This window comes from Triplophysa rosa, linkage group LG1 (assembly GCF_024868665.1).
Source record: "Triplophysa rosa linkage group LG1, Trosa_1v2, whole genome shotgun sequence".
Taxonomy (NCBI): domain Eukaryota; kingdom Metazoa; phylum Chordata; class Actinopteri; order Cypriniformes; family Nemacheilidae; genus Triplophysa; species Triplophysa rosa.
The window spans coordinates 23,050,480-23,076,629 of NC_079890.1; the positions used below are offsets into that span (position 1 = coordinate 23,050,480).

The following is a 26,150-nucleotide window of genomic DNA, read 5'->3' on the forward strand; positions in this document are numbered from 1 at the left end:
TTGGATAAAAGCGTCTGCTAAATGACTAAATGTAAATGTAATATATCGATTCCAGTGTTAAATAATATCATTATCGGCCAAAATGTACATATCGGTGCATCCCCCCGAACCATAGTTACTCCTTTAAAAAGTGAAAACCTTCAGCACTTCATTTGCAAAAGGAAATGACGCAGTTGTTAATGTGGGTGCTAAGGGGACTTTAGAAAGAAGAGGGCACTAAAACGCACAGTGATCTCCAGCATCCCTCCACCTCATTCTACCCCGAGATCCGTTGCCTAGGTTACATCTCCAGCTGCCACCTGAAGCGAAGCATCACAGCATCCTTCTCACGAACTACAACAACTCACACGTCAACGCCTTTTCAAAATCACACAAAAGGCATCTCACGAAACAAAAAAGAAATATATATAACTGAAAAGAGAGCGCATATATTAAGACCCGGGCGCGAGGGAGCGCGCGTGCGCGCACCGACCCTCCTCGTTGTGATTGTCAGTGAAGAGAGGCGGGCTCATATGGAGGGCCGCCGTTCAGCTCTGCAGCGACTGCAGCGTCTCCCGCTGCCTGCTCTTCCTCCGCGCGCGTCTCCGTGAGCGCTGTGATGTGAATATTAATGATGCTGCGCGAATCTCCGCGCTCATTTTCACCTATCTGAGAGGTAAGAACGCATCTGAATTTTTCCTATACCGTGCAGTTTGCATTTTAATCCGGCGTTGCTTGCATCATAGCGTTTGCTCTGTGGATGCGCGCATCGTGTTTTTGAGGATGCTGAGATGCTGTTTCGACGCAGCGTTATTCTCAATGAATAGGCGATGCGAGTCAATGAGCGAGGCGTTCCTGTATGATGCTGTACACCTATTTATACTGAGGTTTTTGTTTTAAAAACTACTTCACAATCTTGATGGTGTTTACCGATTCATTTTTACTATTATAGGAAAACGTTTGGTGGTCTTTAGATGTTGTACACAATGACTGACAGGCACCTGTTCTGATGTGTTTGTTTAGACCTGGAGGCGGAACCACATATTTAAATATAGGCTACCTGCGTGACAGATTGATAATTCTTCACAATTTTGTGAAAGGAAACGTGTTTACTTAATCGGTAGGTTTATAGTCGTAGACCATTTATTTTAAAGAGCTCAGTAGTTGTATTTTTGCGGAATGGAGGGAATTTGCATTTGTCAAAATGGCTCAGCATTCAACAAGTGTAGGCTATGTCGTCCCTTCTGCAATGTGCATGATATTTTTCAGATAGATTGTCATCCTGCGCGCGCGCCTGTGTGTGCGCACTTATGCCTTCTGTGTCTTAGAGAGGGTCTATGCAGAGGGGCATCAGGATAATATGTTCTCTGTCTTTGAATTTAGACTTTAGATCAATATAAATGAGGTTAGTGCATTAATTATTTTTAGAAAAGCTATGTGGGTTTTTAGTCAATATTTTTAACCAGTGAGACCTATAATACACAATGAGACTGGCTGAAATTATCCTTTGCCCATGACATCAGACTCTTTCTCTCCCATCTCTGGCTCAGTGTTTGTCTTTCTTTCTCTGAGATGTATACAACTGGCTAATCACATCAGCAGTGGTGGACAGAGAGAAAGAGATGAGGGTTCCTTGGAAACCATGACAGCACTCATTCATGGAAATCTAAAGATACAGTGCTATATTGGATCAGTCTGCACAAAAACACACAGATTTAACTCATCCAACATAAAGTGTAATCCGCTAATACACGCAAGCACAAAGAAACCCCGGGCCTATAGTGTAGGGCTGTTATTACAGTAAGCAGGTAATCTCTCTTTCTCGCTCTGTCTCATACTGTTTTCTTTCATCAAAACTATCATGGAAGAAAATTATGTATATACCATTCTTAGCTGAGCAGTCAGGAAAAATAAAAATAGTTCTAATATAAAATGAAAATAAATCAGGCTTTAATTTTTAACTACTGTACTGCCATGCTAATAAAATATTCAACAATTTGTACATTTATTGCCCTCCTGTAACAATATAAGAATGCTGACATATTACCTTTGTTTTAATCCCAGACTAGTTCAGCACGGTGTGTAGGACGTAAAGTCTACATCACTGTAGTGTGCGTGCGTGTGTGTGTGTGTGTGTGTTAAGATATTGGTTAAGACTTTGGTAAACAGGTTCTCATCAAAAATCTCTATAAATGTTGCAGAAGTCAGATGGGAACGGGTGTTTCTCCCTTTATTCCACTGTTTGTTGTTGCTGCTTTGTGTCTGGTGCAAGATCTCATTGTGTGTCTGTGTGTACAATACTATGTGTGTATGTCTGTGTGTGGGGGTGTTGATTGTGGTTCTATATAAACCATTTGCCGCTGAGTGTATTTGTTTCCATGGTTACCCCATGCCAATGTAGATCACGTCATCACCAGACCAGACCTCTGCAGCTATTGTTTACTGATGATGGTAGAGAGAGAGAAGACTGAGTGTGTTTAGATTTTAGAAATGCCCCTCACAAACCGTACACACTGCTCAGGTTCCTCATTGTCTGATAGTCTTTTGTCATCTATTTTCTGCTTAATTCTTGGATGTCTAGCTTGGATTTGTCATATCTCCTGCTATATTTTGACCACCTGTCATTTATCTGCGATAGACGCACATGGAGGGCTATTTATTCGAGACCGCTTAGTGACTTCTACTGTTGGTTGACTTGGCACGCAGCGTCCTGTGCTTGTATTGCCATCTGTACTACTTCATACAGAGTGCATGAGGAACAATTCTGATATAGTGGTATTGAAATTGAGATGCTGCAGTTCAAATAGTTCCACTTTTATTCATTTTTTATTTTTTACATTTTATTCCTTTCTGGAACCCCCTCACATAACTGCTTCTGGTTTGTTGAAAGTCTTGAGAGAGCTATTTGTGACGATCATGTGACCATAACTTTTTCAATAGAAAGTTCAATATTGTTGTATATTACATACTCTCTTAATAAATCAAATAAATCAGTGATTCAGAATTGAAATTTTCTTGCGTAATGACATCAAAACTGTATATTTTGTTGTCACTTCTGGACTGTGTTATTTTCATGTCACGCATTGCTTACCTAATTACCCTTTTTACAATATTTTTTTCAGGCTTGCCAATGCTGTTATACCCAATAACAGAACTATTGAAACACAGCTCACTCAGCCAATCAAATTATAGGTCCAGAACTGTTATATCAAAGATATCATAATTATCATTACATTTTTTCTCGATTGCTTTTAACACATTTCTTGAAATTATGGCTCCTTTTCTCTAAACACAAATCCATAACTTCTAACCCAATTCCCTCAACATCCTATTTTCAGGTCAAAATGAAGCTCTCTACTCAAAACCATTCAAACTTGCTGAAAAGGCAAACTCTCAGAATCACTCACACTACAACATAGTTTTAGACACTGGTGAGATGTATTCAAAACACTGTTACTACAGGTTTTTTTTCAACTTACGCACATTTTCAAAATGACATTGCCTCTTTTTTTCAAAACTTTACACACAAATCCAAGAATTGCACACACAAAATGCAAAATGCCTCACATCTCTTGCAAAAGGAAGCACTACATTAAAAATATCACAAACACATTTCAAAAGCAAACATTTGTAAACACCTTTACCATAATGTTATATTTTGGGATATATCATACACAGTTATTCAAAACCTAAAGCTCTTCTTTCATGAGCTCCTCTGTACATTTCTGTACAAGATTGAAAGTAATTGGCAGAAAGATGTTGAAAATTCACTGTAAAAACAAAAGCAAGATTGAAAACTTTTTATTTACAGTATTATTTTTGCTGTACTTGTGAATACTGTACACAGGACAAACTGTACACAGTTTTCTGGAGGGACTCACAGCATTTATGTTCGCAAAAATTGTGGCATCATTAAAGATATGGTTGCGTATATTTCACAAATTCTAATAGCATTATTGGCCAAAACCAAATTCACCATAGCTGTCTCTTGCTCTTCAGTGAACATGTGACCTCACCCACCATGAAACCTTCGCCTTTCCACTCTGTAGAAGATTCAGGAACAGTGTGAGTGTGTGCCATAAACTGTAACATAATATACTACTTTATACAATATGGTCAGAATGTCTTCTGTTGTACAGTTTGATACCTCACCAGACTGTGACCAATGCAGTGCACTGTAGTAAATGAATGCAAGGGTACTACTGTAAATTATATGTATTATAGCCTACTGTTTGTTGTGCTGAAATAGCTATTACAGTATGTGTTCATTAGAACATGTGTACATAACAGTAGATTGCTATATACCTGTTCTCATTTCTAAAGGCTCGAATTATACCTGCCACTGTAAATCGACTCAAATTAGGCTGGACTCTCTGTACAGCCTCTCTCTTTGTTAAACCGTGGTTTATGACATGATCTGTGGCCCTAATCTCATTCGAGACCACTCTTCTTGTTCCTTATCCAAGTCCTCTTCCGACTCGTCGTCTTCCTCCCCTTGCTCCCCTTCCAACTCATCCTCCTCTAATTCCAACTCTGCCTCATCCTCTGGCTCTCCCTCCAACTCCACTTACTCTGTCTGCATTGTTTGCATCCATTGTTCAAAACCTATAACTATAGCTCAATTAGTGTAGCCCTAATCTCATTCAATACCACTCTTCTTGTTCCTCGTCCTCTTCCAACTCGTCCTCTTCCTCCCCGTCCTCTTCCTCCCCTGACAACTCCTCCTCCTCCTCTAATTCGAACTCTGCCTCGTCCTCTGGCTCTCCCTCCAACTCCCCTTACTCTGTTTGCATCCATTGTTCAAAACCTATAACTTGACCTTTGGCCTATTTATAGACTCTTCTAAAGTCATGATTGGTTGATGTTAAGCAGGGGTGATTCTAGGTTTTCAATATTAGGGAGGGCTCAGCCTCCAATGAGGATATACAGTATATACAGGGCTCTAGACTAACTTTTTGCACTGGTTGCACTGGTGCGCCTAACTTTTTTTCTTTAATTTAATATAATTATATAATTTAATAATTAATAACTTTAATTTTCGACCACATCGCATTTAACACCGCAGTTTTACAAGTTCACTTTTTTTTTAAATCGCTGTCCATATAGGCAATATTGACTTGTAAATGATTAACTAACAATCTGGTCAACATAAAGTTCTTTATTTGAAGCACAATTCTACAAGAAAGCAGGGCTCTAGACTAACACTTGAGAGAGGTGGCACTGGTGCTACCAAGTTATTCAGTTGGTGGCACCAGCCCTTAATTTGATAGCACCAGTCGTGGGGTGATGTAAGAAAAAGAATCACTAAAACTTCATTAAAATGTGTTTAATACATTAATAAATCAATTAGAAATTAATACAAATCATTGTTTATGATTTAATTATTTTTATTGTATATGTAAACTCTCTTTCAACACTTTACCATATTTAAAGCACATATTTCTTAAAGCTACTTTCTTCCTTTATTTGTTGTGAACAACTCCTATAAGAGAACACAATTCCTTTAATGTCAATGAGTGTTTTGGGGCCCGTCCGTTGTTGTTTGATGAACATTATAAACAGAGATCTTTATTATGCTGCTGCCCCTTTAAGAGCTAGCGCAATATACTGGAACACGTGTTTTGTTTCCCAACTGTTTGGTCACGAAACAAACTGAATACCTTTACAAGGTTTCTTGTTAATATGGGAATTTTTAGGTTATTTTGTGTTAATATGTCCGTTTCAGAGTAAGAAGGCGTGAAAGAGAACTCCGTTTAGTATTTTGTGCTCTGACTCTCTGGGCGCGCGCATATCTCTTCATGAAAGCTGCATTGATACACGTTTGGCTTCTATCAATAGCGACTTACAAATAAATAGTATTTAGCGTGATGTATAACGTTTTGTATGCTTTGCAGTATTGTTAGAGATCTTTATACAATAGTTTAGTGCATAAAGTTTAAACACGTGTTTCCTGCATTAGCTTCACGTGCATACAATACTTAAAAAACATTTCGTTATCTTTGTTGTTTTGTACCTTAGCCGGGAAAATTCTTGTATTCTGCATATTTATTTAAGTTGCAAGATTAAGCGCTTCACTCGTCTGCTCTTTCGGTCCTAAAGCTTAAGTTATAGTCGTGCGTGCACGGCGTAGCCTACGTACGTAGACGACGCCGTCGTGAACATGGTTCTGCGTTGAGAGTATGCGTCGTACTGCAATTACACCGCCGAAACGCTAGATGGCTCTTTGTGTTTTCACGGGTTTGCTCTTCTTCGCAGATGTTTTGTGTGTATGCTAGTGTTTGCAAGCGATGGAAGCTGATCGCATCGAGTTGGAGCTGATCGAAGTAGAAAACCAGTTACTTTTAATTAAATCACTTCAACAAAAAGCTAGAAACCAGAGATGTCGATGCTCGCCATGTTGTTCTTTTGTGGACTCTGAACTCGCCGGAAGAAGACGCCAGAGAAGAAGAAGCAAGAAATGCGTAGAAGGAAGTACGATGCTGCCAAACCGACCAATCACAGCGCTTGCGGTCCGCGTAGGGTCCGCGTTGAGTTGACGCGTTGTTACATTTTTGGAGAGGTGCGCGTCAGGCTACGGCGTAGGGTACGCACAGGGTACGCGGCTGCGTAGGTTACGCCATAGGTTACTGCGTAGGTCCTATGCAGAACCATAAATTGGCCTTTACCCGTAACCCGCGAATTACGTCTTTGGGGGCGGGGCCATTGATAGATAAATGAATGGTTGAAGGAGGGGAGACGAAAATGAGTGACTGAATGCGCAGCTTGCGCAATATAACATTTCTGCGCATTAAATTTATAATACGCAAAAATTATATATTGATCAGTTTGACAGTCGCACCGGTGCGACCATTAAGAAAAACTTGTCGCACTGGCAAGAAAATTTGTCGCAAAATGAGACCATTTAGTCGCAGTCTAGCGTGTCAGAGCATTGGTTATGATTTTCGGATGGATCAGGCCTTAACTTAACATTCTTAACGAAAAAGTTGTCAATCGTTCTTTTCATCTTCTCTCATCATCCGCGGCTACATCCACTCTGTTATCTGACGGGCCTATAGGCTACTCACCTCTCTCTGTCTGACTGCAGCACAGCATTTTCAAACGTACACACACGTACAGGAATATCTGGAGCACGGCCAATCAGAGGGGGGTCCGCCCTTCACTATCTCCGATTGGTTTAGACCACGATATGGGCCTAATGTGTCTGTTGTTGAACCACAGGGAGACTTTCGCAGAGACTTTTTTTTCCCTCGAACGGCTGGTCGCACCAGTGTGACCTTAGATTTTTTTTAGTCGCACCATTGAGAAATTAGGTCGCATGTGTGACCTAATTGGTCGCACTCTAGAGCCCTGATATATATATATATATATATATATATAGCCACACTCTAAGCACCACATACTGTATACATTACTAAAATAAATAATTAAGAAAGAATATGCAGAAAAGCATAAATACAAGTTATTGTTATTCAAATGAATATCACATGAATCGATTCTGTGTTAAATTCAAACTGCCACTGCACGGGCGCAGGCCAAACAGAATAACCCGTTGATAGACGAACGGCTTCGTTTTAGACAAAATGGACAAACTACGACCTGCTCCATCAAATTTGAAATCGACTGTGTGGCAACATTTTGGATTTTGTGAAGACAACGAAAAAGGTGTCGTTGATAAAAGCCATACTGGGTGCAAAGTCTGTGGCACCAAATTCAAATATTTCAGGAACACGACTAATATGAAGAAGAAACATATTACGCGGTTCCACTCAGAGCTGGAGAAACAGCATTCTGTTCCAATCACGCACACTCCAGGTTACAGTCAAAGGACCCTCGAGCAAGTAGCAAAGCTTCCACCGAATTCTGAAAAGGCGAAACGAATTACCCGGTCAGTGGTGGGTTTTATCGCCAAAGATTTGCGCCCTTACTCCGTTGTGGACAACCAAGGATTTCGCACGATGTTACAGGTACTTGAGCCATGATACAGTTTGCCCTCACGTCGTTATTTCGGTGAGAAAAGCATACAACTCTAATTTTGGTTAAAATCTAAAGTGTAATGTATTTGCACAGCAGGATAATTAATTACCAAAAATGTATGTTAAGAATCGTTTTGGGAATAGAAACGTTACTCCCAGAATCGGAATCGGATCGTTAAGTGCCTTAAGATTCCCACCCCTACATCCTATGCACCTTTGGCCCAATTTCATTACAGGATACTATAGCAATTTCTTGGTCTTCTGACAAGAGATTTTTTGTAAGTGGTCGTCTCTGGTGTAAAAATAAACTAAACAAATAAACTTGACAATCACAAATTTTGTGCACGTGCTACAGTTTACTGGATACAGGGATACAGAATAGTGAAATTTCTCTCATATAAAGTGTGTACTGTAATTATACCGTATGTTTACAGTAAGTAGTATAAAGTCCTGTAGATGATTCTAGGAAGCACAATTACCTGTGCTCCTATGGATATTATCCTGAGAGTCTGATTGGTGTGTCATCAGTTTTGCTAATGAACGTTTACTGATGGATAAATGTGTGCTATTTGAGTTTACATCTTGACACTTCAGTTCATTATATTGTGTGTTTGTGTTTTCTGAATGAGAACATGGTTAAACCTTTGCAAAATGAGGACGTTTTTGTGTGGGGTTTGTACAAGTTGGTGTATTGTTCTGAGAATGTGTTTATAGTTGTCAGAAAATGGTGAATAGTTTCATGAATTGTGTGTTAGCAATCGAGAAAAACTGTAATGACTTTACAGTAATAATGCATTATCTATTTGTCAAGACTAGGAAACAGGTTCATTCAAAAAGAGAACATATGGGCTGGTCTCTTTCAATAATTGATCTTTTAAGCAACAATGAAAATTATACATTTCATTCAGATAACAGTGCCTACAGACAGAGGCTGTTCTTTCTCTGTCTCTCCCCGTTGGATGGTTTGTGACTGGGGATTGATTGCTGATTGAGCAAGTGGCATGAGATGATTATGCTTAGGTTTGCTGAAAGACAATCTGAAAGGTGTGTACTTGTGTGTCTATTTGTGCGCGTATGTATCCCTCAACAGAGCAATCTCTTCTCTCTATAGCTCATTCTGATAATTCAAGAGCATCCAGCTGCAGCATGAATAGCATAGAAGAATAAATAAATTAATAAAATTAATCAGAGGGTAACGGAGCAAGACGGGGGAGGTAAAGATGAATGAAGGTGAAATGCAGGAAGAGAAAAGATTGGCAGATGAGGGTTAGAGAAATAAAGAGAGGGGGTAAATATTGAAGAAAAGATGAAAGAAAAAGGTAGGCTTGAAAAACAAATGAGAGGAAGAGTGAAATGCAGAGAAGTGATGGAGAGGGGGGTCAGACAGGATTAAAATTGAAAGAGTGTATGCTGCTCAAGTGACTGTTTTTCCTGTGTGTGTGTGTGTGTGTGTGTGTGTGTGTGTGTGTGTGTGTGAGTGTGTGTGTGTGTACCTGGTAAACCCTATGGTATGGGGACAAAATGTCCCCACAAAGATTGCAATATTCAAAATCCTTGTCCTTGTGGGGACATTTTTTGGTCCCCATGAGGAAACAAACTTATAAATCATACAGAATTAACTTTTTTGAAAATCTAAAAGAGCAGAAAGTTTTGTGTGATTGTTAGGGTTAGGGGTAGGGAATATGATATACAGTTTGTACAGTGTAAAAACCATTGTGTCTATGGAATGTCCCCATAAAACATGGAAACCGAACGTGTGTGTGTGTGTGTGGACTTGGTTTTTATATGTTAGTGGGGACTTAAACCTGAATGCACACCAACTCATGGGGACCCGTGTCACTGTGAGGACCAAAATTGAGGTCCTCACGGGCACAAAAGCTTATAAATTGTACAGAACGATAATTTTTGAAAATCTAAAAATGCAAAAAGTTTTCTACGATCTTTTGTTTTAGGGGTTGGGTTAGGGGTAGGGGATAAAATATACAGTTTGTACAGTATACAACTCATTACGCCTATGGACTGTCCCCACGGAGATAATAAAACATATGTACGTGTGTGTGTGCGTGCGTGTGTGTGTGCGCGTGCGTGGAGCCAGAGTATTGATTAGTGTGATCCATCCACTCCAGCACTGAATGTTGACTGCACGAAAGGTGACACAACCTGCTCTGTCTGAGCTTTTGCTTATGTGTGTGTACAGCTTTGACTATATTTGTATCATTTTTTGTAGATTTAAAAATGTTTTAGGTTAAAATTGAAGTCTTTATAAAACAATGGAAGTCTTTGACATGTCCTCACTAATATTATAGTTAAACACATTGGGTCTCATTCATGAAACACTTGTAAATATATGAGTAAATTCTGAGTAATTTGCACGTAAAAAAGACCTTCCCGAAAACTTTCATCTGGATTCACAAATACTTCGTAAACGTCAGATTTGATAGTAAAATGTGTGTATGTTAATGAATTCCAATCGTTCGTAAACAAGACGCGCATGCACGCTGATTGACAATTAGCATAATCCCCGCCTATGAATTACAGCTACGCAAATTACGTATCTAGGAATACTGGAATCCTCTGGACTTCATTCTCTGGTTTGGCTACATTACATTGCATAAATTGCATAGGCTATATGCTTACCAAAAAATATATATATTAAACTGTGTCCACCAAAGCGTTTTTAGCCCGCTAAAATAATAATACCTGGTGCTCTTCTGAAAACGACCAGCTGGTGGCGCTTGAGAACGCTTTGGAGGCACTGCGCGCTATTCCGGAGATGCGTTTGTTGCTGTGATTTAGAACAGTTAGCCTAATTGTTACTAGTATCTTATTTCGAAGAATATTACTTACAGTCACGATTCTCGGGTAAGGTGAGAGACAGAGGACCCAAGTGCAGACAGGGACGTAAGGGGTTAAACAAGACTTTAATAATATAAACATACAAAACAAACACCCACGGGGGGGGGGAGGGGGGATAACATAACAAAACATGGAAACAGGAACAAGGACTAACTAGACTGGACTAATACTAACACTTGACATTAAACTACAATAAACTAGACTAACTAAAAGACAGGAACTCACCCACCTGACACAAACACGACACAACAATGGACCAGCACAGGACAATGAAACACGAGGACTATATAAAGGGGACGAAATCAAGAAGGAACAGGTGCGGGACATGAACTAATTAACAAGCAATATCGAGATGAAAGGGCGGGAACAGAGATGCCACACCGGAGAGAGGGAGTATATGGAAGGCCAAAACTGTCTCTCTCCACATAAAACTGTCATGGCTCTGCCACAAGATCAAGAAAAGCAAGACAAGATGGGGCAGAACCATGACAACTTACTATGAAAATGCAGTAACCATTAATATTAACTTCTCGACTGTTGTGTATGATGGTTGGTCAATGTAGTGTTTGTCCCGCCTCTCCTCCACTCTGATTGGACGGCTGTGCAGCTCTGCGTTTTACCCAAAGTTAAAAAGTAAAAAATGATTAAAGAATGGGCAAAAAAACGCGTGAAATATTATTATGATACATAGTGCATTAAAATGCAGTGTCATCAGTTTGTCTAAAAGAATACAGAACGATACGTGCGGTTTTACGCACTATTTACACGTGGTATGGAGCAGGTGTACATTTCTTTCGTACCAATTAACATTTTGAAAATACGAACATTTTCATGAATCTGAAAATGTATGCCAGAACGACTTTACGAACGATTTACACAAGAATTCGTTCTGCTCGTGTTTCATGAATGAGACCCATTGTGTGTACAGTTGTTAAGCCCATGGCAAATCCTCACAAAACAAATGTGTGTATTACTTTTGTGTATATGTGCAATACATTTTTTGTGCTTATTTTTTTGTAACATACATGACCCTTACATATAAGGGTCATGTATGCCAATGTACTGTTGCAAGTGAATGGGCCAAAATAATTGTATGTATATATATATATATCATTTTGTATCTCTGTATATATATATATATATATATATATATATATATACATACAATCATTTTGGCCCATTCACTTGCAACAGTACATTGTCTATTTACTTAGTATATTTTCATCTGATTGGAATGGCATAAAATCACTTACCTCCAACTTCACTCTGGGTTTCTTTATGCCTCTGACTAGAAGAAACCTCTCTCTGCAGCAAAAATTACAGAATCTCACTTTCTTTAAGGTGTTTCTTGCCAAACATTAAATAAAAATAAATCAAGCTGCAAATGTCACATAAAGAAGGATTATTTCATTTTCAGTATGGGTTCAGATCTTGCCTTAACATGGTTTGACCTTACTGGTATCAATAATTTCTCCTCCTAATTCAAAATTAGATGATGAGAATAAAATATAATGTAATGTAGTACTAAATACATTCTGTATCTTTGCTATTCCAACCTTTTTTCAACGCTGATTATTATCATAATCCTTGTGAACACTGGTACAGTGATTTTCACACTGTATATGGCATAACACCCCGTGTTACCGTTATGTCCTCAGCACTGTCTCATTTGCATAGTCCACCTCTAAATGTGTCATTCCTCCCACAGCAATGTCATGAATTATGAAAGTCTTTGTAGCATGTACTATACTGTAACTACCGTAGATAACATTTAGCTCCTGTTTGGATGAAAGTAGCTCTTAATTTTGTTTGACATGTTGTATCATGTGCCTAAATGACACTACAGTATTGTTTTCTCTCTGAGTATGTTTTAGCTGTTTACAGACACAACTTTTCAAGAGCAGCATGGCAGAAGCCCCTGTTGAAGAGGACACACCAAAAGAGCAGGAGAGTGTCACCCCACACGCCAGTGATCCCCTGCCAGGGCCTGGAGCTGCTCTGTGGGGTAGAATATTGAAAGCAAGTGTCACGGCTGGTGCTTTCCTTCTGCTGTACTCGCTGTCTCAACTCACAGTGAGTTTATGCACACTTCACTCCACACAGATTATACATGCAGATAACATTTATTAATCTAATAAAAAAATAAAATGCCTTTTCAGGAAATTGTGTGTGTATTATATACAGTAAGAGTGTTTTATTGCTGTGTTTAGGGTTTGTGGGTTCATTACATGCTGAATGGATACAGGGCTTTTCCAGCCGCACACAAAGTTTTGGACCTTCTACAGTACCTTCTCTCCACCAGTGATGCCTCTGACCAACAGGTGACAGACATCGATGCTTTATCGCTTTATCATATTGCCCGCAATGTGAAATGGTCTTAGAGCTACAATAACAACTCACTGACAAAAAGGACATTGAAGTATATGTGTTTTGAAGCGATAACTAACGCACTTGTATGGACTTGTTTACAGATGGAGATTTGGAGGGTAGAGAGTTTTTTGCCCCTCATAGCCACACTCTTCTTAGGTGTAGTCATCCTCGTTACTGGAGTAAGTATTCTGTATATGCTTTATGAAGCTTATTTAAACATGACATTATCTTTATACACAATATATTAACAAACATGGACAATGGACATGTATGTTTTATAACTTAATCCTCTGTGTAAAAGTTGAACTTTCCTTCTTCTCTCTTTATCACAACAGACACTGTTCTGCATTAAAACCCTGGTGCCTGGAAACCCAATTTGCTTTCCTGATGATCGCCGTCAGTCCATGAGCAGGCAACCCTCCTTTACATATTCAGAATGGACGGATACCAAACAGGATGATTTTTATGAACTGGATGCTGTTCCTGAGACACCCATGTTCGATTGTTTTATGGACATAAAGACTGAAGCTGATCCTGTTACGCTCACTGTTAAGTCTGTGGGCTTACAGGAAAGGTGATACAACACGCTCTTTGCATCTCTTTAATCTGAACATTTCACACATAATGTATTTGTTCTCATAAATATTTGTTGTTTTGTGTAGTAGCTTTATAGAAGGTTTCAAAGCAACAACATAAAAAATAAAAAAATTGGTGTTTCGGAACTGAAGCATGTGCGCACCCTTTCCCAACAAAACACAGACATATGACTTAATTTCACTTTCACTTTATGTGGTTCATGTCCGGCATCTTTTAGCGCTGGGACCGCACCATCTATAAGTTTCAAATGATCTCCAAATCCAGCATTATATCCACCGTCTATGTAACATCCATCACTAAAATGCTGTGAACAAACAAACATACCTCATCTTCTCTAACTTTCACAAGAGTAACAAGCTGCAGCTGCAGGCCCACAGCGCGCCCCAGCCTTACAATCTTGATGGTAAGCGGGTCTTCCTATCACTCGTCTGTTGACGCTTGGGCGGGCTATTTCTTTCGCCTTGCCGTGCTTTTCCGGGAGAATGGCCAATAAAAGGAATAGGATCCCTGTGACGACACAGGAATCCAGAGTTATAAAAAACTTTCCGAAACAAGTTGGAGTACTGGGGGAGTGTATCAAGCACAGAAATACTACGTCATACATCCAACTCGTTTTTTAACAAGTTGACCATGTTAAGCATGAGAAGCCAGCACATTTAACAGTGTAAAGAAGTCAGAATGCATGACATAGCATGATTCCTGATCTTTAAAGAATACGCAGTGGTTTTAAAAGTGGGGGTGAGTTATCATCAGAAAGTATAATACACCAGCGAACAGAAAAATGCAATTGTGACCCCACGACGCTATCGTGACAGAGGGGGACCCTGCGTACAGCGTGGCACGACCCTCGCCGTGCTCATTTTCTGTAACACCTGCTGCAGCTGCAGCATCACCCGACGCTTCATATCTCCCGGTTGCACCAATGGTCCAAAAGTTAGTGTGTCGCACTTTTCTGACACAAAACGATGTTGTTATGTATCCTCATGCTTTTTTAAGTGGGTATATGTAAATTCTTGATCTTTTCTAGTGGGCATACGGCATATACCTGCATATCACGTAGACTACACCACTGCCCCCAAGGTTCGTATAGGTTTCGGGAAGTTTTTTTCCAACATGAAATTCCATTACGTAACAACTTTTCTTAGTCCCTTATTGGGAAAAGCAGGCCCACACATCAACCAGTAAGAGAAACTGTTACGAGATCTGAACAAAGAACCCAAGAGCAGAGGAATTCAAGTAACAGTTTATTTGAAAACAGTCAAAATAATAGCCCCATGGCTGCAACACCCTAGGCTGTGTCCAGGGAATAATCAAACAAAAATCCAAAGCAACAGAAGAAGAGCGAGCAGAGTCCACAAGGCAGTCCAATGTGGGGCAAGCAGATCCCAAGGGCAAAGTCAGGAGATAAGGAGAATCCTCAAGTTAAGGCAGGCCCGATCCGCAAACAGGAAACCTCTGGCAAGCTGGGCAGAGAACACAGTGAAGAACAAGAGCAAGACTGCCCAGCAAGAGACCAAGTGCTACACAGACAGAGCATGTAGCCACAAACCAAAGGACCTCCTCTGCCATGACCGGCCACCAAAAGCGCTGGCGAAGTGCTGCCAGTGACCTCCTCACTCCTGGATGGCAAGATAACCTGGAGGAATGGGCCCACTGAAGAACCACAGTGCGGACCGGCTCAGGAACATACAACAGACCCACGGGACATCCTTTGGGCACCTCGACTCCACGTAAAGCATGACTAACACAGCCTTCAACACCCCAGGCAACGGCCCCCACCACACAAAATGGTATAGGGACAGTATTGGTATTTGGCATCACCAAACATGCCAAAGCGCTGTGACAGGGCATCAGGCTTGCCATTCTTAGAGCCGGGCTTATAAGAAAGCACAAAGTCAAAGCGCTCAAAGATCTATGCCCAGCGGGCCTGTCGGGAGTTAAGTCTTTTGGCAGACCAAATGTACTCCANATGTCCTGTGGGGGTGTTAAAGGCTGTCTTCCACTCAGCACCATCTCGAATCCAGACCAAATGGTACGTGTTGCGCAGGTCCAACTTTGTGAAGATCCCTGCTCCCTGAAGAATCTCGAAGGCTGATGACATAAGAGGCAGGGGGTACTTGTTCTTAACGGTTATATCATTCAGCCCTCGATAATCGATACAGGGATGCAGGTAGCCATCCTTCTTCACAAAGAAGAACACCGCTCCGGAGACGAGGAAGGACGAATGATGCCGGCTGCCAGAGAATCAGACAAATACTTATCCATGGCCACTCGTTCAGGAGTGGACAAAGAGAAAAGCCGCCCTTGTGGCGAAGTGCCAGGAAGGAGGTCGATAGCACAATCATATGGTCGATGGGGAGGAAGAGATGGAGCTCTGGATCGACTGAAGACCGCACACAGATCTTGGTAGACCCCCGGGACCCGGGAGAGTTCGGAAAACTCCTCCTGCAACACAGAAACAGAAACACCAGAAGAAGGGGCAGACACGAGATAAGTAGCGAGATAAGTAGCATGACAAGAAGAATTCCATGCAAGAATTATGTTCTCTGCCCAGTTAATGTGAGGATTATGCAATGATAACCATGGATGACCCAAAACTATAGGAGTCACTAGAGATTCAAACAAGTAAAACACCAGTTACTCCCTATGATTTCCAGAGGTCTGCATTGGCTCAGGGTCGACAGGAACCTCCACCATACGAGTGACAGGAAAAGGCTTGGGGAGTTCTGACCGTGCCCCCAATCGGCTTCTTCATCTCAGGTCAAAGCGATGGTCAAGGCTGAAGGCTAGGGAGACGAGGTCATCAAACTGCTCCGGAGGATCACGGGCATAGATCTCATCCTTGATGTCATTCGTCAGGCCATCCGGAAAACAGGCTGTAAGAGCTGCTTGATTCCACTCACTGGTTTCCGAAAGTGTGTGGAACTCGATAGCGAAGTCAGCCACTGAACGTTTACCCTACAAAAATATTTTTTACAATTTGGGTAACCTATTCTATTAAGGTTGTTCTTGTAATCCTCATTTCTGTCAGGTAGTAAACTTTAAAACCAACATCACATCTGAAATCACCCACAGATGTGATCTAAGTGTTTAACTATTTCCTATGACTTGCCCTAAGATCACCAAAACTCTGTTGTGATTTTCAGGAGAGGTTCAAACGTGTCGCTGACTCTGGACATGTGTACCCCTGGCACTACAGAGCCGTATGGAGCCCTGTTGTCCCCCAGAGATCAGAGCACACAGGAATACCTGCAGAATGCATCCAACCTGCTTACACCTGAACAGCTGCATAAACGCGCTCTAGACGATGCTGTACTGCAGGCTGAGTTTTACGTGAGTATCACATAGTCACATGTAAATACACACAATAACCCTTAATCATAACAGCATCACTAGACTTCTGATTCTGGTGCAAGCAGGAAACACCCATGAACTTTGTGGACCCCAAGGAATATAACATACCTGGAGTGGTTAGAAAGAATCGCTATAAAACCATACTACCAAGTGGGTATATATTCTGTACACCGCTTACCATATTGTTTTCTTTATGTGAAATAGTCTGTCCGAATTTGTATTTTTTTCTATTTTCTATTTGTGCAGACACACATAGCAGAGTTTGCTTAAAAACAAAAGAGGAGGGGGATTTTCTAAGCACCTACGTTAACGCTAATTATTTGAAGGTGAGTATTAGCTGCAAATGGAAAAGATTTGTGATTGAATGATAGAATAAACCACAGTTATGCAGTCAGACAGCTATCATTTGTGAGGGCCTTTGAGAAGTTTTGAATGCTTATCAGGTTTAGGAGCTAACAGGTTAAGCTGTTTCAGCCTTTCTGTAGCATTTTGGAAAGATGTCTCATTCCAGGGAACAAGAAATAATTTGTTCCCAAACCGCTTAGCTAATATATGTTAAAGGTCCAGTCAGTGAAATCTAGTGGCAAGGTTGCGAATTGCAACCAACCGCTCACTCCACCCCTCCCGTTCGAAACACTACGACGGCTGATAGAACATGGCAAATTATATGCAAGGGGCCTCGCTGTGTATGTAGATAGAAATAGCTCATTCTAAGGTAATAAAAACCTAACGCTTCATTGTGTAAACTCTTTATACACCTCTGAACACATAGTTATGTACTGTATATTGTATTGCATTTCTGTTAATAGATCCTCCAAAAAATTACTGGACCTTTAAAATCATAAATAAATACTTTCTTATTTTTTTGATAAATCAATCTTATTCATAACAAGCTTTATGAGAGATTACAAATGACCTGATGCTTTGAAAGTTTGTAACCAATTTCTAACCTATTTGTGAGATTTTGCCGAACGATCACATCACATAGAAAAGCTTTTTTGACTTCACAGCTGTTTGAAGCTGGTAAAATGTTGTTTCGTTGTTTTTATCTATGCTGTTATCAGGGCTATGGAGGGAAAGAGAAGTCGTACATCGCTACACAGGGTCCCACTGTAAACACAGTGGGGGATTTCTGGAGCATGGTTTGGCAGGAGCACTGTCCCATTATCGTCATGATCACCAACATCGAAGAGAAAAATGAGGTTTGGTTATCAGTATAATACCAGATTCTCACTGCCATATGTTGCAGAATGTACATGGCAGCATGTATTTACTGTGCACTATTATTATTTAGAACTAACACAATCTTACAAGCACCATTATTATTATTTTGGACAAACGTGGATACTTGATAAATTAGTAACTTTCCAAAAAATGATACAGGTACAATTTTATTGATGAATGTAGTAAACCATATTTATGTGTGTTCCACAGAAATGCACAGAATACTGGCCAGAGGACAGTGTAGTCTGTGAGGGTATCGAGATCACTGTCAAACAGGTCATCCAAGCAGATGACTACAGTTTAAGGATTTTCACTGTGAAGGTCTGTTTGTTTGCGTGTGTGCAGATGGAAAGACTCATTTGTACTAAATAATGTGAAGAAACAACTGCTTTGCATTTTTGTTTTGTGTTATTTACTAATTGGAGAAGCCCATACATATCTATAAAATAAAAAAACAAAATGTATATTTTCAGATTTTAGAACCCTTGAAAAACAAAAGAAAGAATTAGATCTCATTCTGCATCCTCATATCAACTAGAATAGAGACCAGTAAGGAAATAAAATAAAACTTCTTGTTGTCTTCAGATACAGATTAAATTCTGTGTTTAAAGCAGTCAATTCCTTGGGAGATAGTTTCTACTATGTCAATGTTATTATTCTGTATGAGCGAGAGAGAAAGATGAGAGGTAGCGAAAGGGAGAATGACAGGTTGAGTGGAATATTTTTCTCTCTCCGAGTGTGTTTTCTACTGTCTCCTCTGGAGGCATTGCTGTCATGGCAACAAATATGCAGTATTTTAAATATGCAATGCAGTGTTTCACATAATTGATGGAAATATTGTTAATCACTATCTGCAAGATAGATATCTTAAAGCAAAATCAATTTCTGTTAGTATTGAGTAATAAACCTGTTATGTATGTAAATGTGTACACTCTTAAAAATAAAGGTGCTTAAAAGGTTCTTCACAGCGATGCCAGAGAAGAAACATTTTTGGTTCCACAAAGACCCATTCAGTCAAACGTTCTTTAAAGAACCATCTCTTTCTTATCTTTTTATAATCTGAAGAATCTTGTTTTGCCACAAAGGTTCTTTGGATGTTAAAGGTTCTTTATGGAACCATTTAGACAAAAAATAAGATTCTGCTATAGCATCGTGAAGCACCTTTATTTTTGTATAACACAGTGTACATCTGTGTTGATGATCTACAAATGGCCATTAACATATAGATGAATGTTTGTATGTGTAGAGTGAGGGTGAGGAGCGCACTATCAGACAGTACTGGTACACGTCCTGGCCAGATCAAAAAACTCCAGATAAAGCCCCGCCTCTGCTGGAATTGGTTCAGGAAGTGGAGGAAGCAAGAAAACAGTCTCCGCCCACCAGTGGCCCTGTCATTGTCCACTGCAGGTACCAACAAAAAGAACATGATGATATATTTATCTATCTATACAGGCATTCACAATTACTTTATGAGTCAACGCAATTATGTGCTACCTATTTTTCAGCAAATTTCTTTTCTTGTTCATGTCTAAGATCATGTTTTTTAACACTTAGTGCAGGGATTGGACGCACCGGCTGTTTCATTGCTACCTCCATCTTGTGCCAGCAGCTAAGAAATGAAGGGGTGGTTGATATCCTCAAGACCACTAGCCAGCTACGCTTGGACAGGTACAAAGTATTTTCACTATATTTACACTGTAAGTTTAAACATGTCAGTTTGAGTACTCAGAAGGCAAAATAGTTGTTAGCTTTAAGGCCTCAGTGGTATCCAGTGCAAACTGAAGTCTTTGAAAAAGATGTGGTTGCATTATGCATTATATGAAACAATGTTTACATTATGGACCGTAAAAGTGACTGTGCTCTTTTATGAATGAAGTGCATTCAAATTGATCTTATGCTGTTGTTTTTCAGAGGTGGGATGATTCAGACAGCGGAGCAGTATCAGTTTGTTCATCATGTACTCAGCCTGTATGAAAGACAGCTTCAGAAGACCTCAGAAGAGTAGAGCCTCCATGAGTGCACAACCTTCACACCCCTCCTTATCTGAAGATATGAGGCAGGGACTGACGTCCAGCAGATCTCATGTTTTTATATACAACAGTAGTGTAGGTTGAATAGGCCCGATATTAGATACTACATTACCCACAATTCCTTTCCCCCTGTTTGCTTAGTCCCATGCCTGATCCAGACACCAGTCAGTTATTAAATATACTTGATTGATTAGTTCTATTTTGTTTATTTGTCGTAACCCCATGACATACACAAGTAATGCCCTAACAACAGGTCAGTAGATCATTAATGCGCAAACGCAACAATGTTTGTATGTGTGTAACCTTCATAGGCAGCGACATTGTGTGAACACAATAACAAGCAGACACAAAGGCCTCCATCTGTTTGAGATAATGTAACATTAGGTTCAGTGACCTCTTCGATTTCTGAGCCTAAATGACAGCAATTTTTCTTTTACTGCGTTTTTACAGGATTTATAACGTAATGTAACTTTAAGATTTGTTGTGAAGTGTGTGTGTGTGTGCGTGCGTGCGTGCGTGCGTGCGTGCGTGTGTGTGTGTGCGCGTGCGTGCGTGCATGCGTGTGTGTACAAATGGTCATATGTTGAACAATTCGCAATCTGTCAGTGTGTATGTGTGCGTGTCTACTGGAGCCACATTGAGAATAGGAAGGGAGAGAAAATGTTTACTATATGTGCTATGATGATTATCAGACTTTAACTCCGGATGTGCGGTTGGTCTCTAGGGAGAGGTTAGCCTACCACATGTAATACAAAATGGCCTTAATATGTGTTTTTCTGTCATATCTAGGGTTGTTTTGAGATGTTGTTGAGCAATTCTAAAGGCAGTGTGGTGTTGCAGCCTGTCATAGTCTCATTAGATACAATTAGAAGTGAGACTGATACCTTTTGCCTTCTTGGTTTGCGTGTTGTTGGATGCTACAACCTGAAAAGTTTTAGTTGGACTCTAAAAAGCATTGATGCTGCACCTCAAGGTTTTATGTATCGAAATGCCGAAACACTGTTTCCAACTAATTTGTAAATCATAGCGTGTATCAAGCAGAAATCACGACAGTGGGACGTATATAGTTGTGCTATTTTTGCCCTGGACGTCCAGGTTACTGTGACTCATTATTACCTTTATTTTATTTGCTTGTTTTGCTCTGGATACATTAATATTGTTTATATGTGGGTCTGCGTATCTGATTAGTTGAAATGTATAATCAGTATTTGCCCAAGTTGGCAGCTCGTACAGCTTTGCTGAGACTTGCAGTTTGCATGAGCAAGTACATTTTGAAGTTCTATTTAATGATGATCAAGACGATTTCGAAATAAGCAGATGTCTGTGTGATCATGTGATCATGAGCTTGTGATATGGCGGAGTCTCTGCTGATGGAATGACCATCTTCAATCAATGACCTCATATGATCCAGATGGAAGCACAACACTGGAATTCTAATGCAAGTAAACTTTCGACTTTCTCAAACAGTACAGCTGTTACTCTGATGGTCTCCGGTTGTCATGTGTTCCTAACAAGATGTTTCATCCAGGCAGCACTGACCTGAAAGTAGGGTCTTCTTCAGAAAACACCTTCTTGTTACACCAGAGATTCTACTAAAGTTGCTTGTTCAAGGCCTCAAGATAGTGACTAAAATGGACTTTCATGCTTTAATTGCTGCTGTTATAATAGTCTTTTTATTAGGCTATAGCAGAACTGCTTTTGTGTTTAGTTGGTACTGAGTGATTGAATTTTTTTGTTTAATTAACTGACATATTACTCTTATTTATTGAAAGAGTTTTGTCTCTATGTTTTCGTGCTGTTATTATACTGCCAAAGACTGTAGTGGTCCATACTGCAAAACACACACACACACACACGCACACACACACACACACACACACACACACACACACACACACACACACACACAGAAGAGATCCTAATTCTACATTTCAAACCGTAGCGAGACCAACATGTGGCATTGTATACATGTATGAAACCAGCATTTATATTTTTATCCTGTTTTAAAGCGAAGAATCTGGATTCCCACAGTAAAAACTGTCTGCTCTTTTACTCATATTTGTATTGATCAATACTATTTTGTAAACAATTTAATAAGAAGGAAAATGTCCCATATGTATCTAATGAGAACTAATGTGAAGAAATGATCAACTAGGGTCAAGCTAAAGGAGGAAACAGATTTCGATTTAATATGATCTGTTTACTCCTTTAAGGGACCGTATAGTAGATACAAGCAACACTGACAGCATCTGTGGCATACTACTGCATTTTAGGGCTAGGCAATAAACTAGGTAAAAATTCAGATAAAAACTAATTGATATAAATACTTTAAGTATTGAAGATGCAGGTCTTACATTTTGGCTTTTAAACACTGGGCTGCTTTACTTTAATTCATACGTAGTGTGATTTGTAAATGGGACTTTTCTATACAAAATAAATAAAGTTCTTTAGTATTCAACATAATGCTACCAATGCTGTCAACAGTGCTTGAGCGATACTAAATCCAGAACCTTTCTTGACGGAATCATTTTAATATTTTAAATAATATCTCTGCATCTGTTACATGCTGTTTGTCACCCTTATGCTCCTTCGACTGGTTTTGCACCTTGTCTATCAGGACAACCTTGCTGAAAAAAAAACATTTTCAGTCACCAAACTTGTCTGTTTCAGAACTATACTGTTTTATGTCAGTAGTCATTAAGAGAATTTATTCACAACAGAGAGTTCTATTCAAAACACATATTGGATTAGTATTGACAGGGTGACCTGATGATCTTATCATCCGTGATAAGGTCATTTTATTGGATGTATAAATGTGTTCTTTGGATAAAATGTTAAATCTTTCATGCAGTAGTTCATCAGGGTCAAATAAAACTATTTCAGCTAAATCAGTCCTGTGTCAGCTGAAGAACAGATTTATTTAGAGAATCAAATCCAGTTTGAATCAGTTTTGTGGTTCATACTGTATAGGCTTGTAGAGCAGGGCCTATGTCGCAGTTTAGGGGCTTGCAGTTTCATACCCCTCCCTGAGCTCACTGCCCACTCACTCTCAGTTAGACCCCACTTCCTACTGAACACTCCATCTGTCGGGCCGTCTGTGTTGCCAGAGAAGAGTAACAGACACATAGGCACCAGCAAATAAGTATATCATTATATCATACAAATACATACACGCAAATTAGATCTCGGGCCAACCCAGCTTGGATTATATTAACATAACAGTAATTTTGATCGATTTTAAAGGGAATCTGCAGTATGCTCTTTTATGTTGAAATTGATTTTAATTGAATCATCATGAACTACTCACTACCAGCATAGTATGTCTTTATGCACTATTGTACAAAGCTAAAACAAGCACAAAGATGAAATACTGATTTTTGAATGTGAATGCAGGGGCCTGTGCCTCCGCTGTCTTAATCTCTGAAATATTTCATTGTCACCTGAGTATTTTACCTTTTTGCTTCTTCATTTCACCCGAAACGTTTTCAAGGTTTTGTTTAGAAACCATGTGTTGATCAGTGTTTTAATATTTTATGCTTATTTATTGTCCTGTGATTTTGGTTCAGATGGTCGGCACTGATCCCTCAGTCTGAAGAAAAAGAAGAAAAAATTGTGTTTTTGTTTATTTTATTCCTGTTCTATAGTGAAATAGATGTAGTTTGGAAAATACAATTTGCCTCATTGCTTTCGCATTGTTCCTCTGCTGTTGAAATCCAAATAGAATGTAACATGAATAAGTTTACAATATCATGGCTTGTATTATTGGTATTTGCTTTAATTTTTAAATAAAATACCATTCTGTCAATCAGCACTATTAGGTGATTAGAGTTTGATTACGTACAGACATGTTGCTATTAATTCCTAAAACACATTTCCTAAAGCCTGTTACACATTTAGCATATTAAAATGATAATGCCATAAACACTTAACGCAATGAATAATGTTATGTAGAGCAACCTATTTTCATTTTTTAACGTTGTGCTACAGTAATCTACAAAACTCAATGTGAAATCCAGGTCAAAGCAAATAATTCCTGAATTGAACCAGCATCTTTCTGTATTAGCATCTCTCAACCAGCAGGTGGGGCTAGGAACACAGTAATGACAACACATTATTCCAAACGTCTGTCATAAACATTAAAGTGATAGTTCACCCAAAAATTTCAAATTTGCTCATCCTCATGTCATTTCATACCTTTATAAATTACTTTGTTCTAATAAACACAAGAGAAAGATATTTGGAAGAATGTTAGCAATTATCAGTTACATCATTGACTGCCATAGTAGGAAAAATTAAGTGGCATTCTTAGGTGCCCCAGAACTGTTTGTGTTCCTAAATTCTTCAAAATATCTCACTTTGTGTTCAACAGAACAAAAACTATTTTAAAAAATCCTACTATGATAGTTGATGATGTCACAGAACTGAAAATTGCTAACATTCTTACAAATATATTTCTTTGTGTTTAACAGAAAAAAGAAATGTGTATAGGTTTGAAACAACCTGCGGATGAGTCAATTATAACAGAATTTTCTTTTGAGTGAACTATCCCTTTAAGAAACTAAAGTATGTATTGGTTTATGTGACTGTGGTGTGTGGTAAACAGCATTTAAGCCTCTTTTTTTTTAGCGTTTTAACGATTGACTTGTTTTAGTTTCAATATTGAAAGTCAGCTCCCTTTGAAGTATGTTGAGGCCCTCTGGTGGCCCCAGCACGTTGGTTGAGAAACACTGCTTTATAAATGCAAAGTTACAACTATACGAATGTTAAAAAGTTACAAACAGTAGTAGTTTGTATAGTTTTAATTCTCAAAACCTGCATGTCACTTAGCTTCTACTTTAGCAGGCTAAAAGGATGCTTTTTTAAATTCTTTACGGGACACAATATTTAACATAAATTATACATACAATTTACTGTATTGCTCTTTGTTACCGATTCGTGTTGTCATTAAATGTCCACAGAGAAGATGGTCATACATAGGCTACATAGGGTGCATTTCAGTTTACTACAGAACAGCCTGATTCGTTCATTCAGCTGATGCAAGATCAGCGGAGGGATATCAGCCATTGTAACACGTTCGTAGTCTGTCTTGTTGCCTGGAGACAAGTAAAATGGTGTCTAAAGTCGCTTCAAAGCCGTCCAATCCGCGGCCATGTTGGCTCAAACTTTCTGTCATATGATGTTAGGACATAGATATAAATGACTAGATGCCGCATTATCATCTGTTTCTATGGGCCGCTTTACGTAGGTCGTCCGCCACATTGGAACGGGGCGAGCCGGTGTTTTGTCGAAGACTGTTCCCCCTATGTTTCCTCCTATCAGAGTTGTTCCTCACAGCGCCCGCTACGCAAACAGCGTGTAGAGGGCGGCCGCGTGCACGTTCCACTGGTGATTTTTAATTATTTGTTGAAAATACCAGATATTCTCATACCATGAATTATATGTATTTTCCCATTTCCTGTTTTGTATGACTTCTAGTCATTCTTTGGTCTGTTCAGTTTGTTTTAAAATGCATTTTGTAGAACAACGCAAAATGTTGAAAAGCAATATAAAATTCGTTTAAATTAAATAAGGATGAATTTAAATACATTGTAAAATGGTTATTTATGTGTATGGTGAAGATAAAAAGAGTAGTATAGCATACAAATACGATTCTGACGACTGAATGGATCAGTAACTTATATGATCTTGCCTCCACCTACTGGCAGTTCCTTTGCATTGAGAAAAAACATTGGATATTTCAATTGTCTATCGAAAATATTTCAATCGA

At 39.4% G+C, this 26,150-nt stretch overlaps 1 protein-coding gene across 1 annotated transcript; it reads left to right on the forward strand.

Annotated features, from left to right (window-relative positions):
* Nucleotides 1-259: 259 nt before the first annotated feature.
* On the forward strand, nucleotides 260-24,216 carry ptpn5 (protein tyrosine phosphatase non-receptor type 5). The gene is made up of 13 exons (XM_057342495.1): nucleotides 260-655; nucleotides 12,683-12,881; nucleotides 13,019-13,129; nucleotides 13,280-13,357; nucleotides 13,514-13,752; nucleotides 16,922-17,108; nucleotides 17,195-17,279; nucleotides 17,376-17,455; nucleotides 18,194-18,331; nucleotides 18,564-18,674; nucleotides 19,600-19,760; nucleotides 19,908-20,021; nucleotides 20,265-24,216. Exons 2-13 carry the CDS (start codon nucleotides 12,714-12,716, stop codon nucleotides 20,356-20,358), a joined length of 1,566 nt encoding a protein of 521 aa, XP_057198478.1. The 5' UTR covers nucleotides 260-655; nucleotides 12,683-12,713; the 3' UTR covers nucleotides 20,359-24,216.
* The last annotated feature ends 1,934 nt before the right edge of the window (nucleotides 24,217-26,150 follow it).

Coding starts and splice junctions, on each gene's coding strand:
- ptpn5 (XM_057342495.1), top strand. CDS start 12,714: ATGGCAGAAGCCCCTGTTGAAGAGGACACACCAAAAGAGCAGGAGAGT. Junction 18,332..18,563: donor ACATCGAAGAGAAAAATGAG/GTTTGGTTATCA, acceptor TGTGTTCCACAG/AAATGCACAGAATACTGGCC. Junction 18,675..19,599: donor TAAGGATTTTCACTGTGAAG/GTCTGTTTGTTT, acceptor TTGTATGTGTAG/AGTGAGGGTGAGGAGCGCAC.